Here is a 23,724-nt window from a genome sequence, read left to right as displayed (position 1 = left end):
ATGCCTCAACAAGAGCTTCCACGACTGGAGATACCAAAGGTTCAACCGCAATAAACTAGGCTTCCTTTGTTTCACCACTGACATAAAGTATTTTGGCCAAGAGTGGAGAGAACATTCAACATTCTCCTACAATTTTAGGCCATACATTTTTTAGCAGGGGGGAATTCTTCCAAACTGTTCAACTACTGCCCTAACTACACCAAGGGGAATCTTGCTTATAACTATAATGTAAGGAAGTGAGGCTGCTGGGAAGGCCACACTAGCGTTGGACGTTTCGTGCATCGTCTGGTCTACCCCACGCTTATGATAGGCTCTAAGGGAGGAAAGAAAAAGTCTAATGACCTGCTCTAAACCACATACACTCATTCCACAGCCCCAGGGGGCTTTCCAGACAGCAAAAAAATCCAGTGGATGCTCATATTTCCGGTCACACATCTTTCTCTCAGGTCTGTCAGAAGTGTGAGGGATATACTGTGGCAGCACTGGTCACCAGATGGGTGTCCTGCGAAGGGAGGATTCTCAGCTCCTAACATCCACACAGTAACCATCTATCTAGCGACTGTCAGCTGCCCTTAGAGTGTGATTCTAGCTCTATGTTTGACTGTCATAAAGAAGCAAGTTATCATTCCCACAACCTCTATGCCTTAAAAAAAATAGAGACAAATCAAAGATGCTTCAGAAGAACTAATACTCTGTCAAGGTCTATGGTCCCACCTGGGTCAAAACAGTTTGCCAAATGAAATCTTGAGGAGATTTTAATTTGGTTAAAGAAAACCAAACAAATCAAACCTGCAAAACCTTCAGAATAAGGTTCAGGCACTGCAACATCCTGTTCTTGGCCATTTCAGAATGGAATCGCTTATTTTTCATGTTAACTGTTACTTGTTTCTGTGATTATCTTGGTGTAAAATTGTAGAAAGAAAGGCTCACCACCCATCCCCCTGCTCCCAAGAGAGTAAAGACAGGCCAGGTTGTCTGTGGTTGGCCACACTTCCAGAATCATGAGATTGAATTAGCTCTTCCACCAACAATGCTCTTTTTCCATGCATAAGTGTGAAAGGGAAGCCCAATTTAAAATATTTTCACCAAAGGCATTAATCTGACTTTTCCCCTGCCCTGATTTGACAGATGTTTTATGAAGAGCTATTACTGTAGTGACTGGTTAAAGGGAAGACAAATATTACTATAATGGTAGGGAAGGGGATCAGAAGGGAGGAGGAGGGAAAGTATGTTAACAACTCCATTTGCTTTCCATGTTGTGCATACCCCTCCTTTCCCTATAGGTCCTGAAGTAGTGTTCTCCTGTTGCAGAGTGGCATCTCAGAAGAGACAACAGCACTTGCAAGCCTCAGTCTGCAAAGTGAAGCTGAGCATTGCCTCTTCCACCATTCCCTATGCAAGCAAAGCAGTACCTTTTGTGCTTAACACAACATGCACAAGGATCTCCTAAGAAATGAGATGCACATATTTAGAAATGCATAAAATAGTCTGAATAATAATAATGTAAAAAGCCCCTACGCGTATATTCACTAAATGCTTCCAGCAAATTGGAAGACTTACGGCACTGAAAGCATGAAACATGCCCACCTAAAGCAGCACTGTGCCTCAGAGTTAATGGTCTGATCCAAAGCTCACTGGAATCTTTCCACTCACTCTTACAGGCTTTGGATCAATGGCTGGCAAAAATCTAATCCCCAGCATAGCCAAGACAGCCTTCAGTATCATACAAGCCTTCTCCAAACAGCCAAACACTCACAGCTGTTTCCAAGTGCACTCTCCAATGTGCAAGCACTAGATCTATTCAGCGCTGCAAAGGTGGAAGAGGGAATATTCATTTCTAAGGAGGGAAGGGCAGAGACTGTCACAATTTTAAGCCTAGTCAACTGAGGCTTAGGAACCTAGAGAAATACAGCCAGCCTCTAGCAGATGAATTCTAACAAAATTTCAGCAAATGGGTACATTATTCATGAAGACAAAAGCCTCTGGAGGAACAAACCCAGAGCTGCTGTAAAGCAGCTATTTTAATCAATAAACCTGTAGCAGAAACCATCTGCACCAGGCCTATTTAAAATCAGCCATTTGCAATTTAAAGGCCAAATAACAATCTGTGTGCAGCAATTCCGCCGGTTTTTATGACCATTCCCCTTTTTCCCTGCTTAAGCAATGTATTTCTGCAAACTTTCTAATTCAGTCTGACAATAGCTGCCTGTGACCAGGGGAGGGGAAGAGCTTTCAGGTTAAACCCATTCATTCTCATTTTGTGTGTACATCTCTTCAGAACCAAAAGTGGCATCTCTACTGGGATTTATTCATATATTCTCTGATTGTAATACAAGAAAATGCTTAGCACACGAAGTATTTTTAAAATAAAGGTGAGGAAACCCCCTCGTTCAGCACTCCGTATCAACGCCTCTGGGTCTGGTGACTCCCCTGCAGTCACAGCTGCAGAGAGTGCCTCGTAGCTTACTAGCAGAAAGGCAGAACTGTTTTTTTTTCCTGATCCCTCAGCATCTCCTACCTGGAAGTGTCCAGTAAGAGTTAAAGATAATGCTTGGCCTGGGAATCACCTTTTTCTGCCATGGCACTTGATAAAAAATAAAAGCCTAAGAATTACTGACGCTTCCACTTTGACCCTGTACATGCCAAATTCAGGGTGACCTCGACAGGCTGGAGAATTGGGCCAGCAGCAACCTGGCAAGTTCAACAAAGGCAAAGTCCTGCACCTCAGGAGGAAAAAACCCATGCAACGAGATGGGCTGGGGGTCTATCACCTGGAAAACAGCTCTGCAGAAAAGGATGCAGGGTGTTAGCAGAGCACAAGCTGAATGTCAGTCAGCAGAGTTCCCTGTGACAGCAAAGGCCAATGGCATACTGGGCTGTATTTGCAAGAGCGCAGCCATGAGGTAGATGGAAGTGATTTTTACTCTCTGCTCAGTACTTGTGAGACTTGAGAACGAGGCAGATGCTCACAAATTGGACTGAGTTCTACAAAGAGCCAGGGAGACGGTGAGGGCACATGAGGCGAGACATAGGAGGAGAGGCTGAGGGAGCTGGGTTCATTCAGTAGGAAGAGAAGGCTCAGGCAAAACCTTGCTTCTGCCTTCAGCTAGCTAATGGGAATGTACAAAGAAGACAGAACCAGGATCTGCTTGAAGAAAGAGGAGGAGGAGAAGCAACAGTCACAAACTGGGACATGAGAAATTCAGAGTGGATATTAGGAAAAACTTTTTCACCATGTGGATGACCAAACAGGGGAACAGGTTGTACAGAGACATTATTGAATCTCCAGCTTTACAGGTGCTCAAAACTCATCTGGACAAGGCTCTGAACAACTTCATACAGCTGGACCTATTTTGAATGGGGGTTTGGATTAGATGACCTTCAGAGGTCCTTCCCAACCTACATTTTTCTGCAATTCTATGAGTCTCTCTACAAAGCTTTCTGCTTTTACTATCCCAGCTTTCCTGTCATCCTTTCCTCTCAAATATTTCTCACAGACAATGGCCATACTATCTCACACACGTGCGAAAATGCTGACCAGCAATGCTCTCTGAATCTAAAAAATTCCATTCAAGTTATTTATTATTTTGCAGAAATCTGTTCGGACACGTCCTGTTAATCTGTAACAACAATCTGGAGAGCCTTATTTTTTCTAATTCTGCTAAAGGCAAATTTTTTCTAGCACCTCTCTAACTTCCTTCTGCAGCCTTAGTCTCTACCTGCACATAAAGCATTGCCTCAGGCTGTTCACCAGCAGTCCGGCATACAGGAATGTAGCTTGGGGCTTCTCCGGAAAACAAGGGCAGCTCAGCTGAATTCTTTGCTGTGTCTTGGGAATGTCTGTGTCCCTTACATTGTTCCATATATTTTCTCATTACTGTCTAACTTTTTATCTGTTAACCATTTCCCTGTCCACTGTAGAATGCGTTGAATGAGGGCTTGGAACACCACAATGCATCCGTACCTGAAGTTGTACTGACACCCAGAGGAGTTGCCTGGAAATTGCTGCTTAACAAGGGAATAAAAGAGTTTAGTGCAAAATCATATGTAAACCCAAACATACTTAACCTTGACTTCAAAAAGAAGAAAAAGAAGAGAGAGAGATGTTCTAACATGTTTATCTTGAAAAAAGATAGTTGCACCTTGGAATCAAGGTCAAAACATGACCTAAGAAAGCTGGCTTGTTATTTCCTTGAAAAAGGAAGTATTTCCAAATGACCAGCAGGATCACTGTAGGGTGACCGTGGCTCGTTTGTTGGGTGTTTTTTTAATACTTGGCCTCTCTTATCACCACATGACACCAAAGTATCTCAGGGGGATGCAAGACATTCATTTTGAAGAGGGCCTGATCCAAGATTCTTTGAAACACTATTCTTCCATTTCCAGACTTGAATTAAATCTTCAAAATCCTCACTGACTTATCTGTCAATTGCTTGATGAATCTGGGGGGCAAAAGAAAGGCAGTAGCTGATGTGGCTCTAACCCTAAAAGAAATAAAGCAAGATCTAGCCACACCATGTAATACTTTGGCAAAACAACAGACTGGATGTCAAAGGACGGATGCTGTTTGAAACAACTCTTTATTAAAAAGACCTGGGACAGGCACTAAAAGGGCTGGGTGTACACACTGCCTTAACATCCTACATGAAAAGCAAAAAAAGATGCCAGGTGCAATCAGGTAACAAATACCTGACCTCTTTCCTCAACAACGCATCTGTATACTTTCACTTTTTCCAGAAAAAGATTAACCCAGAGATCATTTTGCTACTACTTTAACTTTTTATTTAACACAGAGGAAGGAATGATTTTGGTACCTGCAGAGCCACGACAGCAAGTACATCAGGTGTACTCGAATTCAGAAGTCACATCCCCACTTGGCCCTCAGGCTGGATAAAGATTTTTATGTATATATAAATATTTATATATATATGCTAGAGATGATAGAGAGCACGTCAGCTGCTTGGTGTCTCAAGATACCACCCAAATAATCTTAGGCCAGTTTGGATTTCTAAATAATCTAGAAGCTACCCTAAGTTGCATGTTTGTTACTACAAAGCAAACCACTGACTCCTGATAAATAGCCTTTAGTGGTTTGGCAACAAGAGAGACTGAAACACAGGAATCCCTCAGAAACAGATTCTTGCAATTATGTTCATAAATACGTGGCTTGATTTTTCACATGTGCTAAGCACTAAGCAAACCTCACTTGCTTGCCATCTTTAAAAAAAAAAGTCACCTCAGCAGAATTGCCGAGCGCTTTATACTCCTGCGATAGAGTAATTAATGGAGAATAAAACTTGTAATGGGAGTTTCAGATATGGTTTTGTGCTGCACTTTTAGATGCCTGGCACAGAAACAAGAATCTAGGAGTCAGGGTTACACTGGCTCCAAGCCACCTCTGGCTCTCCGATTTCAGCTCTTGGCATAATTTAGCCAGGTCCATCTGTCCCTGCTTGCCCACGGGCATCAACACTGCCAGGAACCTCAGCAAGGCTCTGTGTTATGGCCCCTCTCCTCCTGTATTTCCCTCCCATGCACACACCTCCATGCCAGCACTGCTAAACGCTCACTCAGGCTCAGCTACCAAGATGAAGCTGTGGGTTTTAGGGCTCCTTTCCCAGCGTGGAGGAGCAGCAGGCAAAGCAGGGACTTCTCTCCCTCCCCATTTGAATGCTTCAGAAGTTTCTCCTCTCACCTGAGAAATCCTTTGGCAGGCATTTTAAGAAGAGACAGCACCTTCTACACCCTGACACATAAGTCCACAGCCAGGGGACTGGGACAGGCACCCTAGACACGGAAGGGCAAGGGCAGCCCCCTGCAGAGCAGCCATGCCAAGATGCGCAGCCTGGGGAACGTCGGTTCCTGTCCCTCAGCAGTTCCCAGGTGAACTGGAGAATCTCTCCCCAGCACAAGTGCGCTAAACCCAGCCCACGTTTGCAGGTCCTTTCTGTTTCAAGCAACATTTTCCAGAAGAAATAAACCTCTTTCACGCACACCTCCACCAAGGAAAAGCAGCTCACCAATATATTTTTCAAGCAGCCCTAGTGAAAAAACTTTTCATTCAAGGAGTTGAGTGAAGGCTCATGCCAAAATATTGCTCCCAGGCTCACTCAAACACCCTGAACTTTGTGGGTCTAAAATACTAAACTGCAAGCCTCAAAACATGACCTATTTTTACATGACTACGTTTTGTCTCTAGCTTTTTGTTGCATGCTATTTTGACACTTTCCAGTTTCCAGCCACAGCTGAAATCTGAACATGCAGGTATCTGAAAAATTAAGAGAAAGTTAGCAAGGGTTTGCCTTTTTGGAGTTTAACACTGTCAACTCAGGCAAAGTAGCACTTCTGTGTGATAGTCTAGAGTGGTTATTTTACCAAACTACATTTCTATTCTCTTTGTAAGTCTATTAAACCAGACCTTAGGAATGTGAATGGGGTATCAACACAGTGCAAATGCATATGATGAGATGTCCTGGTGTGAAAGCTTGGACACACTATGTATTCCAATGTGTGTGTTACATATGTACAGGACAGGTGTTTCGTACCCATGCCCTGAAGCTTATTAGTTTTGGCTTTGGTAAGACAGCTTGGTACTGAGTGAGAGCACACTAAGAACCAGTCTCCTCTCCAAGCAGATGGCAGCTCCTTATGGCAGGGACAGAGCACATGGACACAGGCTGCCTATTCCTGTGCAATGCTCAGAAAACTAGGACCAGGATGGTTTGGATTTTGGGTTTTTTTTTTTCTGTCTTCCTTCAACTCTTACAAATAAGAAACAAGCACACTTAAATACAGACATACGTATTACCTAAAACTACAAGCTTTGCTTCTTTTTCCAACTTTTATTGGACTGGAAGCCTGCCGTGAGGGAGGATATTCACCCTGTATTTGTAACAGTGCTTAAAGCGAGCCCAGACAAACACAGGCTGTCAATCATCCTATACCACACTTATAAATTCAGCTAGCCCCTCTTCCAGTGCTTTTAATGTCGCTGGGTGCCACGGGTCTGCTATTTCCACTCCATAAAGCTGAAGACAGGAATATTCACATTCTACAGTGGCATCGTCGGCTCCACTCTGTCCTCTACCCTTCTCTTGCCAGGTGCAGTTACCACACGCCTGACACTTGCAGGAAAGAAGTAGGCCCTAAAGATCAAATTATCAGATGTCATTTTCTTTTACCCAGCCAAACAGAAAACAAGGGTACAAGAAGTGACAGTCTTGATACATTCCCCTGCCTTCTTTGCTGCAGAGCTGCTTTACTTCTCAGCACAGATTCTGTTTCTTAATCCAGGGGCTAAAGTAAGCAAGCAAGGTTGGAAGCAAAGGGGGAAAAAAGGAAAGAGTTGTAACAAGAAAAGAGAAAAAAGAAAGAAGTCTATTACTTCTGCCTTGGCTATCAGCCAGAGAGTGGAAAACAGATTTATAGCTGTTATGGTAAACAACTTAAAGAAAACCAAAGCACCCAGCAATCTGTACTCTGTCAACATCAGTTTTGTCCTTTAAACATGCTCCAACAAAAAAAACTTACATTCCACCTGGCAAACTCTTTTTCATCCCCTTATTTACCAGAACTATTCAGAAAGCATTTTCAAGCTAGGTGGTAGTTGACTTTTTCAGCATCTGGGTAGGTAGGTCCCTTTGTCACGCACGTGTGTATTGTGTTGCTAGAAATCACCCCAAGGAGAAGAGGAGAGCTGCACTGCTTGCATTTCCCTTTTGGAAAGCGGGATGCCAGTCAAGAAGATCTCACTAAAGAAGCCAATTTGTAGTCTCATGGTGTGTGGGAGTGTTTTGCATGTCACTGTCTGCCAAAATAATTTGTCAGCAGGGTGAATTTCCTCAGCTGTGTATCAGGTGTTGAGATGCTACAAAAATCATTAAGAGCCCTCATGCTGAGGGCTCAGGGGCAGGTGGGTGGGAAAAGAGGAAGCTAAAATCCCACCCAATCCACTCCAGGGAGCTACATTCTGAATAATAAAATTATTTGGTAATAAGTACCAATGAGAAAAAAAAATAACCTTCAGGATGCAGTACAGGACGTACTCTATTTCCACCACATATCGAAGGGGCAGAAACAAAAACCCGCCTCATCAGATGCGCCTACTGTTGTTAAAACCCCTTAGCAATTCAGTACCTCAACAGCAAAGGCTGGAGACTTAGTTCTGGAAGAAAACCAACACTATTTGCATTGCACTCACATACACAAATAAGGCCATACACATGCAAATCTAAACCAAATTCTGATTTCTTCCTTGTCCAATTACAGTTAACGAGAGCAGAAGCAAAAGATGATGTCTTAAGGCTCAGTATTACTGGGAAAGGGGTTGCCAGAACGATGTGTAAGTACCGAATGACTGTCGCAGAAATTTTAATAAGTAGAACCTGCGATTTTTCTACACCCCAGTTCTCTGTAGATAAGGCCAGACTTTGGCAGTAGTGACATAAAAATTCTGCTAATTAACAGGGGAAGAGGTGATTAAATAAGGTTTTCCATGTATTCAGTCACTTACAGGCAACACCAAAAGTTGCTGAAAGTTCATGTTAAACAGTTTCCAGAACCATCTGATTCTCGCCATTTGCAAAGATCCCTCAGGTCTGCTGGGTGCAGTGACTGTAGAGCCATGGCTCATCCCCTGACATAGCAGGGACTGTATGTGGTAACGCTTTCCCTAGGCCTGCTTCCATATCTTCAGACATCAGAGCAAAATGCCAGGATCTTGCCATGCTTAGAACCATCCCTGAGTTAGTACCAACATGGCTGAAGTAATGCAAAGCCTCTTGAATCCTGAGTTGAGAACATCTGTTCTCATGTTTACCTCCCCCACACAGTCTGTACGTGACATACTCAGGATATACCAAAAACACCTCATGCAGGCCAGTCTTTGAAAAGATATTTTGGCACCAACATTCCTCTCCATCCCTTGTGATTTTAGCATTGTTTTCCTCTCTAAACTGTGTTCCTTTTTCTGCAGTTGAGTCAAGGTGTGTCTACTAATCGGACATGTCCAGGAGTCCCTTCTCCTGGCTATGACAGGGCTGAACATCACTAGAACTAGAGACATTGCTTGGGGAAAGCAGACATGGATTAAGTGACTACATGGGAGAAGCTCAAAACTAACTTGTGAATTAATGTTTGCCCAGGTACAAGTCTTATTTCCAGTTTCATGACAAATTATTTGACAAATTCATATATAATCTGTATCTACAGCTGTACTTGAGGTTGCTGTATAAGCAGCTCCAGATGAAAAAACAAAACTTCTAGAAAAATCGTAAAGGTTGGACACTCAAATTAGCTTCCAAATAGTAGCAGATACCAGCAGCAGTAGCTGTCCTTAAAGAAACTTTTGAAATCCCACAGGCTGTAAAGCAGCACTGGGCACTAAACAAGACTTTTCTTTGCTGTCAGTCTGGAAAGAGTATGAATTTCACTGGGGAGTATTGCTGTCAGCAGTGCTACAGTCTCCAGATTGTTCTTGTATTCAATGATTGTACCACAAAATAAAAATAACTACCCTGGTTTTGAGTAGCTCTGTACTGAACTGACTATACAGAGAAAATAAGAGATTCAAACTATTTCTGGAAGGATTTGATTTTAAAAATATAAGGATCTCACAGAGAAAACATGCTCCTTTTTGTCAGCCAAATTCCACCATTTTGAAAAGCCTTCCCATTGTTTGTCAGGCTGAAATTTTTTTTCTGGATGGCAAGAAATGAAGCTTCAAGACAAATTATTCAAGCAATGCCAAAATTCTGCTAGATTTTCATTGTTACATTGTGAGTTTTTAAGGGAATGAGAAAGGGCAGAAACATAACTTTGCAGAGCCGCAGGCACATATCTTCAAGGTAGAATTCCAAAGGAAACCAATAGTTATTCCTTTTATCCCCACTGAAAATCTCCAAAACCAACAAAGGCAGCTAAAATCTTGAAGTATATGGAGGGAATTAATGTTCACAACAGGAACATAAAGTACATGAAATCCATTATTTACCACATCTGGGCACCAGAGCATAAAAAAATTGACAGTCGCCGCCTTTGTCAAGAAAGTCTCCAGAAATGGGGGTAGGGGAAGATCTACAGCAGTAACAGAAGAAAGATTTCCTAATGGTGGATAAATTGTAGCTTCTTTCTGGAATGTGCACAAGATTTTAAATATTGTGACTCATCACGCTGACAATAGCGAGAGCTTTCAAAATACAGGACCAGACCCCACACTGAGATGCATCACGTTTTCCCACTCAGTCTCACTCTGGGAACTTGCTTTCCCTCAAAACAATTTCTTATCCATTTGCTATATTCTTTTGTTTTGTTTTGTTTTCTTCAAAGTATTTTCCCTATTTAGCCCATATTTACCTTTCCCTGAATCATTCTCAGCACTCTTTACACCACTTTCCCTCTTCTTCAAGTCCACAACTTCCCTTTCATTAATGCCCCCTCCTTTTTAGTATCACTTTCCTAGCAAGAGGTGGAGAACTGCTTTAGGCAAACCTTTCTTATGCTCCACTTTAAGGTAGTAAGAGTGGTGCCTCACAAGCTATTTATAAAAGCATCTAAGGCAACAGAAGAGAAAGAAAATGGAGAGTCGAGCATAAACAGACACTGCATTTTGTTATGCTCTAATTCTATTATAAGGGCTATACAGGAGCATACAGTAAAGGTGAGATGGTGATTTATGCCTTCACTCAAATAAGATTTGTTTGAAAGCAATCAGTACTCATGGAGCCTCATCGGGGATTTTAAACAATGGAAAGTAATTTGTACAGGTGTACAAATAGCTGGTTAAAACACACTCAATTCACTCCTGTGGCTTAATCTTATACATTCAGCTTGAACTAAATCTGAACCAGCAAACTAATTCAGATTTTGCTGTCAAAACACACCATAGCAGACTACTCTGCCTATTTAAGAGCTGCTGCTGAGTTTTCCAATGCCACAGGTTTTGAGGAAACACTTGATTTTTTCAAGTCTTTACCAACCTTTGAAATTTTGAAGTTTCACTATCGCTAGGGAGCATGTTCAAATCCTAAGAGTGACCTCTTCATATTTTCTTAACTTTCTAGATGAGTATTCCTTCTCCTTTCTACATTCAAACTTGCATCCCTGATACTCTTCTCACCTTGTACCACACGAATATTCCTCTTGAAAAAACCCCAGCCAATAAACCACCTTGTAACATCTGTACCACCACACTGATTTCCTGGGCAATGATCTGATTCTCCGTGGTTGAGTTAAAATGCTTGGCATTCAGCCTTTTCCTTCTTCCCTAACTAGGTTATGATTGCCTCATAAAGCAGTGCCTGGGTGATATTACTAGCTAATTAATGTCTATTTAGCGTAAAGGGCTGCAGCCACCTTCCAGCCCCTACAGGCTTTTTTTCTTCCTTTCCCTGACAGAACCAGATGGCATTTTGGCCAACCTTTGCCCACCCTTCACGAGTCATGCACTCAATTCATACAATGTGTCTAGCAGCTTTGGAAACACATGGCTACCACAGCTGGGCAGATGCTAGAAGACTGGGTGTTACTGCCTCAAACAATGGGAAAATTAATGACTTCAATTAAAAGATGCAGATTAAACCTCTACCAAGGTATAGTCACCTTTTCACGCTTGGATGCTGTTGTGGTTCTCAATTTATTTCATTTTCCAGCTCTCATCACATAACGGGGTGACAGACATGTAACTAGGAGGAGAAATACTTGGCCAACAATGAATGCTTACAGCAGACCATGAGGGAATAACGATCCCCGTCTTACTACACCATTTGATCACAGGATAAATCAGGATGATGAACACACTCATGTTTAAAGGAAGAGTCCAATTACATGTTTCAGTGGAGTCAGCCCAGAATACTTGGCTTTTTTCAAGATCAAGCACCAGTACTCCAATAATTATCTTCCTGTTTTTTTTTGTGCACTGTTCACTAATTTCATGTTCCTATTAAGCTACGATCAGCCCCAGCTCCTGGTTACTGCATCAAGGCACTGTTTCATGTCCTGCTCACCCCATGCATCAGTCACACATCAAAGAGCCATCAGAAAGGGAGCAAAACATGAAATACTAGCAATCAAAAGCCACCTGAAAATTAACTAACATGAAGCTTACTTAATTAAAAACAAAAGCATAAATAATTTTCTCTCAGAAAGACCCCTGCCTCAAAATACGTTACATTGAAATTACCCTCTCCCCCAACAGCTTGTGATCAAAACCAACACCAAATATCGTAATTATTTTTAGATCACATATTCTCTACTTTCACTGATTGAAGTAATTTAAGGATCTCTCTATTTGCATACTTTGTCTTTTTAGCTACAATCCTCACTTCTCAGAAATAATTACTTTAAAAGCTTTTATATATATATATACGTATACACACACACATACATATGTATGTATAGCAATGCCAGAGACACTCTAAGCAGCCTGCAGCCATACTATGACCAGCTGTGGTCTAATTTGCTCCTGACATCTGAGAAAAATTACTATTGAGAAAACAGCCCCAGTGGGTCAACTGCTGGCACTTTCTCTCACAGCAAAGTTCCCCGTCACTTGCCCTAAGTGACAGGCTGTAGGATATTGCACTTTGAGCTGGAAGAGCTGTACAGTATTTCGGACTAGATGTAAAACACTGGCCACTGATGACTCTTAAAAGATCCATGAGAACTCTGTGTACAGGAGGAGTTGTCCCCTCTATGCTCTGCCATATTCCTTTTTGGGAATTTTGATAAAATCCTTTCTGCAAGTTTTATTTGAAAAATAATTTCTAAAGGGACAAACCTCTGTAAAGAACCTGTGAGCTACTTCAGCTGCCAAAATATAATAGTGCTTTCTAAGTTTTTCTTCAAAGTGCCAGGTCAGAAAGATTTTTTAGGTTGCTAAGTCAAGCACCCACAAGCTTGGAAATGCCAGAGCTCGTGTCATCTGAGCATCATACCCCAGCCCAGTTGCACTCAAGCATTTTGACAACCTGCAAACACATTGCCACCCACTACTTTCTTCTACTGGACTCTTGCCTCAATGTTTAAGTAGAGGCCTCTTGATACCCTTTTGTATTCTGTACATGCAGTGCACAGCCTCAAGAGTTATTTATTCCACCCTAGCAAAACTGTGCACAGAATGTAAAATGATTAATTTTCTCCAAAGCACCTCTGATGGAGTCTCCCCATAGTATCCAAGTTTCTTGTGACCATGAAATTTACCCTCACTGTGGTCCTCTAAGGTGAGGTTGCAGTATTATGTGTATTCTGCAACTGGGCAAATGAGAGTCAGAAGGAAGGCAGGCACAAACTTTCCATTAATTTCAGTAATATGACCTGAGGCACACAGAAAAGCCTATTTCTGTTTCCAGCCCTTCACTCTTTTTCAAAGTCTCCTTGTAATGGCCTCCTAGGAACTCATCCTACTTCACAGCAGACGTGCATAGAATGAGGAGCCCGTTGTTACTGGCCATTTGCAAAGTTTATGGTAAATCTGCATCATCCAGAAATTCTGTCAGGGAAACTGAGGGGAGTAGCTGGTCCTCCTGAGCAGCATTCAACTGCCTTAACTGTAATAATACCTTGCTTTCTCCACTGCAATCCCCTGCCTCATTTAGTATACACCTTCCAGCTTGGAAGCAAATGAGGCAGTGTCTAAACATACTTCAGAGCTTGCCCACTGGTATAACAAATAATCTCCATCAGCCCAGAACTCCAGATTCTGGATAGAAACAGCCACAGACCCTGTGCCCCCATGGCCCTAACCTGTCTCACTCACCTCTTGCCTATCTGCACCCCACGTCCTCCTCCTGTTCATTACTCCCATTCTGATTTCCCAGACATCTGTATGTCCCCTGTGCTCCTAATTGCCAGCCCCCATCCCCTAACCTGGCACCCCGAGCTCCTGCACGCATTCCCTTTTTGCTTCTGCTCCTTTGGCTCTTGCAACCTCCTCTCCCTCTTCCTCCATTACCTTTGCCGGACCCATCTCCATTCACCATGGGTGCTGCTTCTCTTTTCTCCTGGGAGCTACTGGAGATCAGCTGGTGAGCAGCACAGCCCCCCTTCCCTCAGGCCCGTGGGCAGGCCTGCAACCAGGATTAAGCACCAAGGGACATAATTCCTCTGTGAGCATGTGCAGATGGAAACTTCTGAAAACAAAGCTCATCAATCTGAGGTGTCTCCAAAGTGTGTGAACAACCTCATCAACAGGGCAAACTCGGGGGTACTTCTCTTGAGACAGCAAAAGGCATCTCCCTGGTATTATGGTGAGACTTTATGAAATGTCAAGCCTCCAACACTTCATTCCAATGAATCTCATACCACTACAAGCACTAAAACATCTCAGGAAACAACTGCTGCATTTATTTATTTTAAAGAAGGTAATTTAAAGCAGCACATTTCCCACAAATCTTGTCTTCAGAAACAACTGGCTTTTTTATTAAAGTTTTAACTAAAAGAAAAAGAGAAAGAATTGGTCAAAGACTGAGTCTTACCATGAAAAATTTCAGGCAAAACAATTAAAGTTTAGAGAAGCTACAAAGAAAACAATTCCTTATAGTAGGCAGCGACAGGTACACTTTACTCTGGGCAGTGCTACTGACTTTGCTTGTAATTAATAAATCTACCAAACATAATTGTTCCAGCTAAGCAAACACTTCCATTCATGCTGAGGTAAACAAAATAATTCCTCTTACCAATTAGAAGTTAGTCCACATGTTGTCACCATCTCTCCACACTGCCTAGAAGTGTCTAAGCATCATTTTTCTCCTAGCTTTGCAAGCTCCAAATTTCGGGCCCTGCCACTGCAGTCTGTGGAAAACTGAACCTGAATTCACCATCCTTCACATTGCAAAGAGCATAAAACCAAGAACTGGATCCAGAATCCCTCAGGGTAATGGGAGAAAACCAGGTGAGTGTCTCCTGGCAGTGCTACCCAGGCCACCCTTTCTTACCATGACATCTCCTTCCCCTGCCGGCAGCTTCCAGTTTGTAGCCACACGGCTATGCAGCCTCCCGTCCATACTGCATCTGCCCTGGAGCTGTACTCAGGAGGCACCTGGCATCCCCCTTCCACACACATGTCCAAGACAGAAAGAAAAACTGAAACGAGGACCACATGGTCACTATTTCTCATTTTTCTATACTAAGTTTTAAAGCCCACCCATAGGGACCCAGATAGAGTAGAACTAGAAATATAAAGCAGAATTGATATACACAATTATACGTTATGTACTTGGGGGGTGAAAAACAACCCCAGAACACTATAATTTTTCAAAGCCAGGAACAGAGTTCAGACAGGTGCTTCCCATCTAAACTTTGGTAGCAATTATGGATCCACTGCTGGTTTTGAAAATCTAAAGCAAAAGGACCAAAAAGCTGAGAACCGCTTCCAAAACAGGCAAGAAGAGTAAGAGATGCTCTTATATAAGTTTGAACATGGCAAAAAGGATTGTGGTGGTAGAAATCTCTTACAAGGGGAAAATATCAGCAAGAAACCCACTGTTTAGTCATCCTACACCAACAGTAGTATCTCTGGTTCAAGATTATATGAAAACTATTGCCTACATCTTTGAAAGCAAGCAGCAATTGCAGAGGTTTCTGCTTTGTCACATTGCATCAGAGCTACCTTAAGGGTGAGTGCTTTGGTCTTTCTCATAACCAGCTGCCATGAAGGTTCCCTTAGCTGGAACTTCAGGTATCTGAAATAATGTATTTACTTTTGGAAATTTGGATCTAGGATTATTAAGAGTTCAGGGTGCAACAGAGGAAAAAAAACCAAAGGCAAGAACATATAATAATGGAGAAAGAGGGAGAAACAGAAGGGAGGAGCAAAAGAGAAGAAGCAAAAGGACTTCTGTAGTTTCAGCACATCAGCACAATTCATTAAGCTTAAAGGAGCCACTAGGAGTTGTCTGTAGTGATGGTGACAGTGCATCATCAAGCAGAGAAATGCAGAGGGCTCTTACTGCAGCATACGTGTCTGGCTGGCGTCCTTTTGTTTGTCAGGTACCTCGTAGTGTGGGGAAATCTTGCCGAGGCCACTGTCGCTCAGCATCCTCTTTCGAACCGCAGGGTTCCACCGATCTGATATTCTAGGGAGGGAAGAAGGCAAGAGAATGGCATTCACCCCTCAAAAATTACCTCACACATTCCACTCTGAAGCTGTCTTAGGCTTACTGGTTCCCAGCATTTTTCAGCCCATAGCAAGATAAAATAGCTTAATTCACTATGAGTACAACACTGTTCCTAAAGACGAATAGGAGCATTTATGGTCTGCCCAGAGGATGAGAAGAAACAGAGACACCTCGCCATCATTCTTAGGCACAGAGGCTTCAGGGCCTTATACAGTGGTTTCAGAGCCCTGACCATGCAGAGCAGGGGTTTGTAACTCGATCAATACAGCTTTACTGTGGGGCAGATACAATCAGGGGGTGCAAGGAGGTTGAAAGGTGCCAACGTCCATTAGCCCTGCTGCGTGCTCCAGGATGCCTAATGGAGTAGACACTATCCCACTTGTCCTTCTGTCATTACCATGGCTGCATCTGATCCTGTCCCCAGCACCCCACCTGAGATCTGTCCTCCCACATCTCCCAATCCTTCAGAAAAAGGGACCAGAAAAGAGATGCCCAATTCTAATACGGCTGCTGAAAGCCGGATCTCAGCATCACTCACCCAGAGGCCTGCTCCACTACCAGATCAGGCATTCTGCTCTGGGTCCAGAATAAAAATCTCGTCCTGCGAAATTTCCGTCACAAAGTGCAAATGTTCCTGTTGGAGTGATACAAAGAACAAATAATGAACCTGCAGCATCGCTGGTCTCTCAGAGCACTCAGCTGGCTATAGGAAAGCTGGGTGCACATCAGGGTCTCTGAAGAGCATTCATGGGGCTCGCTCTGTGTATTTATTTGAGTGCACACACATGCACACACATACACACACAGTAAACCTAACGCCACTCAGGCCACCAATAAATACTTTGTTGCTTTCAAGCCAAACAAGAATCCCAACCAGCAAGCTTCACGCTCACAGCAACACTTAAAAGGCTGCTCCTCAGTGACTCTCTGTCATTCAGCCGAAAACTGGAGGTCTACCCAAAAAGCCAAGGTTTGCATTTCGAAATGAGGACCAACAGCTAAGGTCTGCCCTCTGACAGAAGTTTTCATTGTTTGGGGGTACTCTCCCAGACCTCCATCGCTTGTACATTCTGGTTTCACATTTCTTTTACCAACGTTCTCTTTCTCAGCCCTTCTTTTTTGTTACTGACACCGAAGGCTCATTGTCCTTCAAAAAACACCGAGTGTGAGTAGGCCTGTCTACGCACGTGAATGGGCAGGAAACTTCCCACCGTTTGTGTGCTGGGATGATCACACAGGACTGATCTTTTACCTACAGAAACACAGGGCAAAGGAGTAGGGGGGAAAGATGGCCATTTGTACGGAGTCAGGCATTAAAAGAATGCAGAATAAGCCAAACAGAGTCACATCGCCCAGTGTAGCAGCATCTTCTTCACCCTTGCTTTCCAAATGTTAGAGTACAACTTCATCAAAGCATTTATATGACTGCGTGCAAAGAATTCCCATGGTGGCTACATGCAGACACTGAACGTGGGACCTCTGAACTGAAGCCACAGCTCCTTCTGCTTGAACTAAAGCACCAGCTGCTTTTGCTAGGAAACAGTCATATGTTCATGTGATTCAGAAACAGCTTACATGGTTCTCGGGGGGACCAGATACAAATGACCACTGTGTGACATCAACAGTTTGCAATTAATGCTGAGTTGCTAATTGGCCTGTTCTGGCTACAAACCAGAAGCATCAAAAGCTCTGTAAAATTTTCAAAGTGTCTTTTAGAAAAATACATTCAGATTGTCAAATCTATACTACAGGTTTAAATCTAATGGAGCTACACCCTGTTTTGGGGTTCCTTGGGAATATTTGATACAGTTCTGTTTGTAATCCTCAACTTGTAACATCACTGTAATTCCCATAGCTATTTCATGTCACACACACAGGATCAAGGCTTCTGGTGACTAAAAGCATCAGTGAAAAGATAAACTCAAATACTCTGGTGCCACACAGATGCCCTCAGTAAGACTTGATAAGGATGACGAATGTAGAAAATTCTGACCTGTACATCAGATTGGTAGTAGAAAGAAGGGCAGATGGTCAGCAGGTATAAAAATTCAGTGAAACAAAGTAAATTACATCAACTGAAAAATGGCCCAGAATTTTTTCTCTATTTTTCATGAGACATCAGTAGCATTTTAGAATACACTGGAGGAATGGCAGATAAATCATTTTAAGCTGCATTTGACATAGCTTTAGAAAAAAAAAACCTACAGAAACAGCAACTGAATAAAGATTTACCTGAGATCTGTCAATGCGGTAAAAACGATCAGCAGAAGTTGCTGCAAGACAGAGAAACAATAGAGCCGCAGTGAAGAAAATGGTCGGAGCAGAACTGTATGGACAAGATGGGCTGAGCTAACATCGCTACCACGTAAGACAACCTCCATGTCAGTGAAGTCACAGCGGTTTCACAAAAACATAATCGGATTCATTCATTATGTCCATATTCCTATCCCATCAAACAGTGAATTTAAAGGTGAGGCTTAACAAAACAATATTCATTGAAATCATTAACTCAAAATAAATACTAAAAAAAAACATTGTACAAAATGGATTTCAGGCTTAAAAGAAAAATTGATTACATTAAAATATGTGACAGAAATAGCTGAATTGTGCTGATGAGAGTATAGCAAGCAATATAATGAAATTGATGGTTCCAATAGGATCAATTCAAATTTTGAATCTAAAGAACAATAACATGCTTGGGAGCTCTTTGTAAATCAAATGCATGGCCACAGATATTCACTCTGAATTACCAATATGCTCAAGGAAAATTTATGCTACTCATGAAAAACACATGTAAATAGGGTAGATTCACTAAATAAACCACCTAATACGAATCTTGTCACTGCCAAATCATTTATATTACTAAACCCAGAACTATTTTATCACCTACAATGTGCTTCATCAGATGCAATTTTTTTTGTTTCTGCTTTGCATTTAGTTTGGCCAGTGAAATCAGATTTGCTCATTCTGGAGTTTTGACACAAGAGCACAGTGATGTAGCATTGTAGGTTTTGGCACTGCAGGGGAATACCAAATCCCTAAAGACAAAAACTGAACGCACCAGCTTTCTCCAAAAACCAAACAGATTCTCAGTATGGTTTTTATCAATTTTCCTCATGACAAAGAAGAGTGATTAGAAATTGCCAAGGAGAAATTGTTTTTTGTTTAGAACAACAAAAATTTCAGTCTCCTCATGCTGAAGCTTTTGCAAAAGCAGATGCCAACCATTTTAGCTGCTAATTCCAGTGCTCTGGAGCCTGATGTAAAGCCCAGATAAGCCATCTGCTTTGACAAAGTCTGGGTCAAGTACAAATCCACTTCTCCAGGGAGTTACATGAAGTGCAGTCTTACAGGGTGTCCTTGTTTCAGCTGGGATAGAGTTAATTTTCTTCCTAGTAGCTGGCATAGTGCTGTGGTTTGGATTTAGCATGAGAAGAATGTTGATAACACCCTGATGGTTTAGCTATTGCTATGCAGTGCCTAGACTAGACAAGGACTTTTTATCTTCCCATGCTCTGCCAGATGCACAAGAAGCTGGGAGGGCTGGAACAGCTGACCCAAACTGGCCAAAGGGCTATGCCATACCATATGACATCATACTCAATATATAAACGGGGGGGAGGTGGCCAGAGGGAGTGATTGCTGCTTGGGGACGGGCTGGGCATCAGTCAGTGGGTGGTGAGCAATTGCATTGTGCATCACTCTTTTTTTGTATATTCTGTATATTCTCTTACCATTATTATTGTTCTTTTCCTCTGCTGTTTTATTAAACTGTCTTTATCTCAACCCATGGGTTTTACTTTTTTTTCTGATTCTCTCCCCCGTCCTACTGGGGAGGTGGGGAGTGAGCGAGTGGCTGGATGGTGTTCAGCTGCCTGCTGGGTTAAACCACAACCCAGGGAAAGGAAGGTACATTTCCGTCACCTAAACATTACAGTACTTAAAGAGAAACCAGAGCCAAGAACACAGCCTTACCAGCAGCAGCGTGTTGCCACAGCCAGCTGCACTCTGGCTCCAGGCAATGCCATGCAGTAAGTCCTGCTCATCACTGCGGACACACTAATACACCAAACGTCTAATCACCCTTAGAGGAAGGTGTCTCCTTGGGGTGAGAAAGCTACAGCAGACATTTTGATTGCTAGATGAAGGGCCTGTTTCATTTTTCAGAGGGGAAAGGGGGGTACTCAGCTCCTTTTTTCCCTGCTCAGGGTAACAAGTAGGAACAGCTTCCCCTCCGCAGTAATACTCTCGGATGCACTATCCTTCACATGCACACCAGAAGCAAGCAGCATGCTAGGCACGAGAGAAGGGAGATACACTTACCATCTAGGAAGCACCATCTAGGAGAGAGCCTCTGAACAGAAAGTACTCTGGGGAAAGAGCTTTCCTGGTCCTGGATAGGGCAGGGAAATGACATTAAAAAAAAAAAAGAACTGTTTTTTTCTCTAAAAAGGACTACTTTCTAGTCTCTGCTTTTTTCTTTTTGCTCTACTGACACTGCACAATGTGCGAAACCTACATAACCCAAACCCACTGGATTTGCTTCTCACTGACATCAGGGTTTGACTGTAATATAGAAAAGAGTGAACTGATACAGTTAGCTTCAGCCACATCCTCAGCTATCCCCTTCCCTTCAGCTCAGCAATACCAAAAAGCTTTGCATCAAACCCAGCTTTCTCAGCTGTCTGCAGCCCCCCTTATTTGTGGGGACACAAGAACAGAGAGAGGTGAAAGAGGTCAAAGATACACACCAGTATCAAACAACAACCATGGACTCTAATTACTGTGTTTGTTTCTTGTGTGCCTGTCCCCTTCCTTGCCTCTAGCGATCTGCCGCTCAAAGCGTTCTCCCACTTTGCTTGTCTCTGGTATGTCCCAAATGCACATGAGGGTAAAAAAAAGGGTTATCCTCTGCACCCAGCATACAGAGAGTGCAGACCTGGGGACCACTGCTGGCCAAGCGAACAGACATCCTACATCAACGTGTTCCCATTCTGGCTAAAAAGGCCTGCTCCTTGGGAGCCGACAGATGTCATTTCAAGAACCAAACCAAATGGCTGGGGAGGAACAAAGACCTTCCTGACCTGTACTCACCAAGGAGTCAAACAGGCTGCTCCTTGCTTTTTCAGCCCTCACTGAGCTGGAGAGGCAAAAGGGATCTCAGAAAGCAGAGGGTGGTCATGGCTCTGCTCCATGCTGCCAGTGGATGGCCAGCCAACTTCCTAAAGCTACTAGGACACAACGTTTAAACACAAATAGATTTGCACAGGACAAAACACAACAGCGTGGATCTTGGGTACACACCCAAAATTTGTATAGAGCCAGATTCTATCCTTATTTGCATCTTAAGCAGTAAAATCAGCACATCTGCAAATGATGTAAATTCAGGCACAGACTAGCTCAAGATTAAACTTTACTCCTCCTTCAGACATCATACTACACAGTGGTGTACCAAATCCCAAGGCAAGAAAAGAAAAAGTAGAAGCAATGGGGAAGAAAGGTACCTTTGAGAAAAGTATTGTTCTGCACAGAAAGCACAGAATGTGAATAATGTATATGTACACATATTCATAACATGGGCATCGATTAGTGAAAACAGACCAGGATACAGTGATATCTCATTGGGACTTCTCAGAGTATCACACAACAACCCAGCACCTTTCCTGACAGCAGGATGCAAGACAAACGATTTTCATATTGGGAACTGGACAGCTATATCAGGTCCAACAGGAGTTTAGAGGTCCAATACCAGAAAATAAAGGCTGGCTGAAAGAGTGAGTTCCAAAAAGAGATTTCAATCATGGGTTTTCAGCCAGAAGGGACAACAGGGCTATGAACACATAACCCCTAGCACAACACAGAAATCCATCACTCCAGCCTGAGCTACAGCAGACCTTTAAGAAAGGCACCCAGCCTAAGTGAGAGACTCCAAGTGACACAAAATCCACCATTCCCTCAGACAGCTGGCAATGTGTGCATAGCTTGAAGGAGGAAAGTGAAGTTGCTTCATATACAAGAGGAGGAAAAGTGCAGAAACACCAACACGGAGTTAAAATGAAAGTTTATGGTATATCAAACATGCCTCACATATCTGGAATATTCATACAGATTCTCAGAGGTTCAGTTTCTAACATAATTTCCTCTGCTTTTACTGCCCAGTGTTTACATTACTAAGAAAACCTAGAAGTAACAGTTGTTTCTCAGTGATTTATCTTACTATTTTGCAAATCTAATGTATTTCTCAAATAATATTTATCTAAGTAGCCATCTGTGAGAAAAAGTTAAGAAAAAAATGAAGAAGATATCAACAGAAAAATGGGAGTTTCGTCAGTTCAACTCCCCAAGCTGCCCGGGCATGTGTCAGTAAGACCATGGGGAAGAAGCAGTTTGCTTTCTTCAAACTGGGGAAAATCTCAAAGAATGATGAAGGAAGTTGTCATTTCAGTCCGACTGGGCAAAACGATTTCCAAATTGATTACAGAGCAATCAGTGCCCTCATAAGTTAAGAGTCAGCCATTGCTTTTTGATTTACATAAAGGTATCTGACACTTCTTCAGCCACCTGAGAAAAAATGAGGTCATGCTGATGTTGTACAGATACGCACAAGTTCTTGGCTCCCCAGCTTCCCGGTCGGCGGGACGCCCGCATGCACTACATGTTGTTTTCAAGCAGCCCTGACATCTTCAGCCACCTGAGAAAAAATGAGGTCATGCCAGGTGAATGCATATCAGGACCTGCCATGATGCTGCTACAAAACGTTATTAATTCATTTGGTATCAGGACTGCTTTTGCAAGATTCGTCTTATTAGCTTCTGCCTCTGGGATTGACTGGAACCATTTATTATAGACTTTCCTTTCTGGTTATCCAGGACAGAAAAGCAAAGACTTTCCAGACATCCCAACTGTTCTCGCCTCAGTGCCCTAGAGTTTGGCTATAGTCCTGGCAACATAACTTGTCTGAAATATTACTGCAGAAACTTACAGATTTTGCTTGATTGAAAAAAACTATATATCTTCTGATGCATGATATCTGCATCTATAACCACCCTGATAAAAATAAAACAGCCTCAATTCTCTCCCATATTTAGACTCGAGGATTTTACTTGATCCCGTAAACCTTGCTCTCATATACAGGTTTTGCCTCCAGCCTCTGTGCATTACACGAGAGATGAAGGCAACAACAGCATAACATTCCATAAAAAGTGAGCTATTTTGGCACATGGGGACCAAATGACACATCTGAGTGGTTTACGCATCATCTTTAAAATACACTTATGCCCTTCTCTAATGTGGGCTTATGGAGTTGTGAGATGCTTAGGTTTGCTTGTATCGCAGCTGAGGTGTACGTGGGAGAGTCAAGGGCTTTCTGAAATCCGCTAGGTTTGCTAATGTCTCTCTATCTACATGCACAAAGCTTTATGTATCTTAATATTTAGCCCCCTGTTTTGCAGAAAGGTGACGTTTGGGATACAAAGGAGAAAAGGAAGAAAATGTCTGAAGACAACAGAGCATGCTAAAAAGGCAGATGATACAAAGAGGAGACATGAGTAAGAATTCATAGACTTAGCAGAGCACATAATGCTGGGAAAATGAAGGTAGGAGATAATGCTGG

The 23,724-nt window shown here is 42.6% G+C and overlaps 1 protein-coding gene across 1 annotated transcript in view; it reads right to left on the bottom strand.

Moving 5' to 3' along the window:
• The window catches only part of DGKI (diacylglycerol kinase iota), a 114,575-nt gene that overhangs the window by 31,804 nt on the left and 59,047 nt on the right, over positions 1 to 23,724 (bottom strand). The window contains 5 exon segments of the mRNA XM_035894057.1: positions 15,945 to 16,070; positions 16,651 to 16,683; positions 16,685 to 16,746; positions 18,345 to 18,385; positions 20,436 to 20,505. Coding sequence (XP_035749950.1) covers positions 15,945 to 16,070; positions 16,651 to 16,683; positions 16,685 to 16,746; positions 18,345 to 18,385; positions 20,436 to 20,505 — 332 coding nt within the window.

This window comes from Egretta garzetta, unplaced genomic scaffold (assembly GCF_000687185.1).
Source record: "Egretta garzetta isolate BGI_Z169 unplaced genomic scaffold, ASM68718v1 scaffold180, whole genome shotgun sequence".
In the NCBI taxonomy this organism is placed as follows: Eukaryota; Metazoa; Chordata; class Aves; order Pelecaniformes; family Ardeidae; genus Egretta; species Egretta garzetta.
Note: the sequence above shows the minus strand (reverse complement) of the source record. Positions and strands in the feature narration are given on the sequence as shown.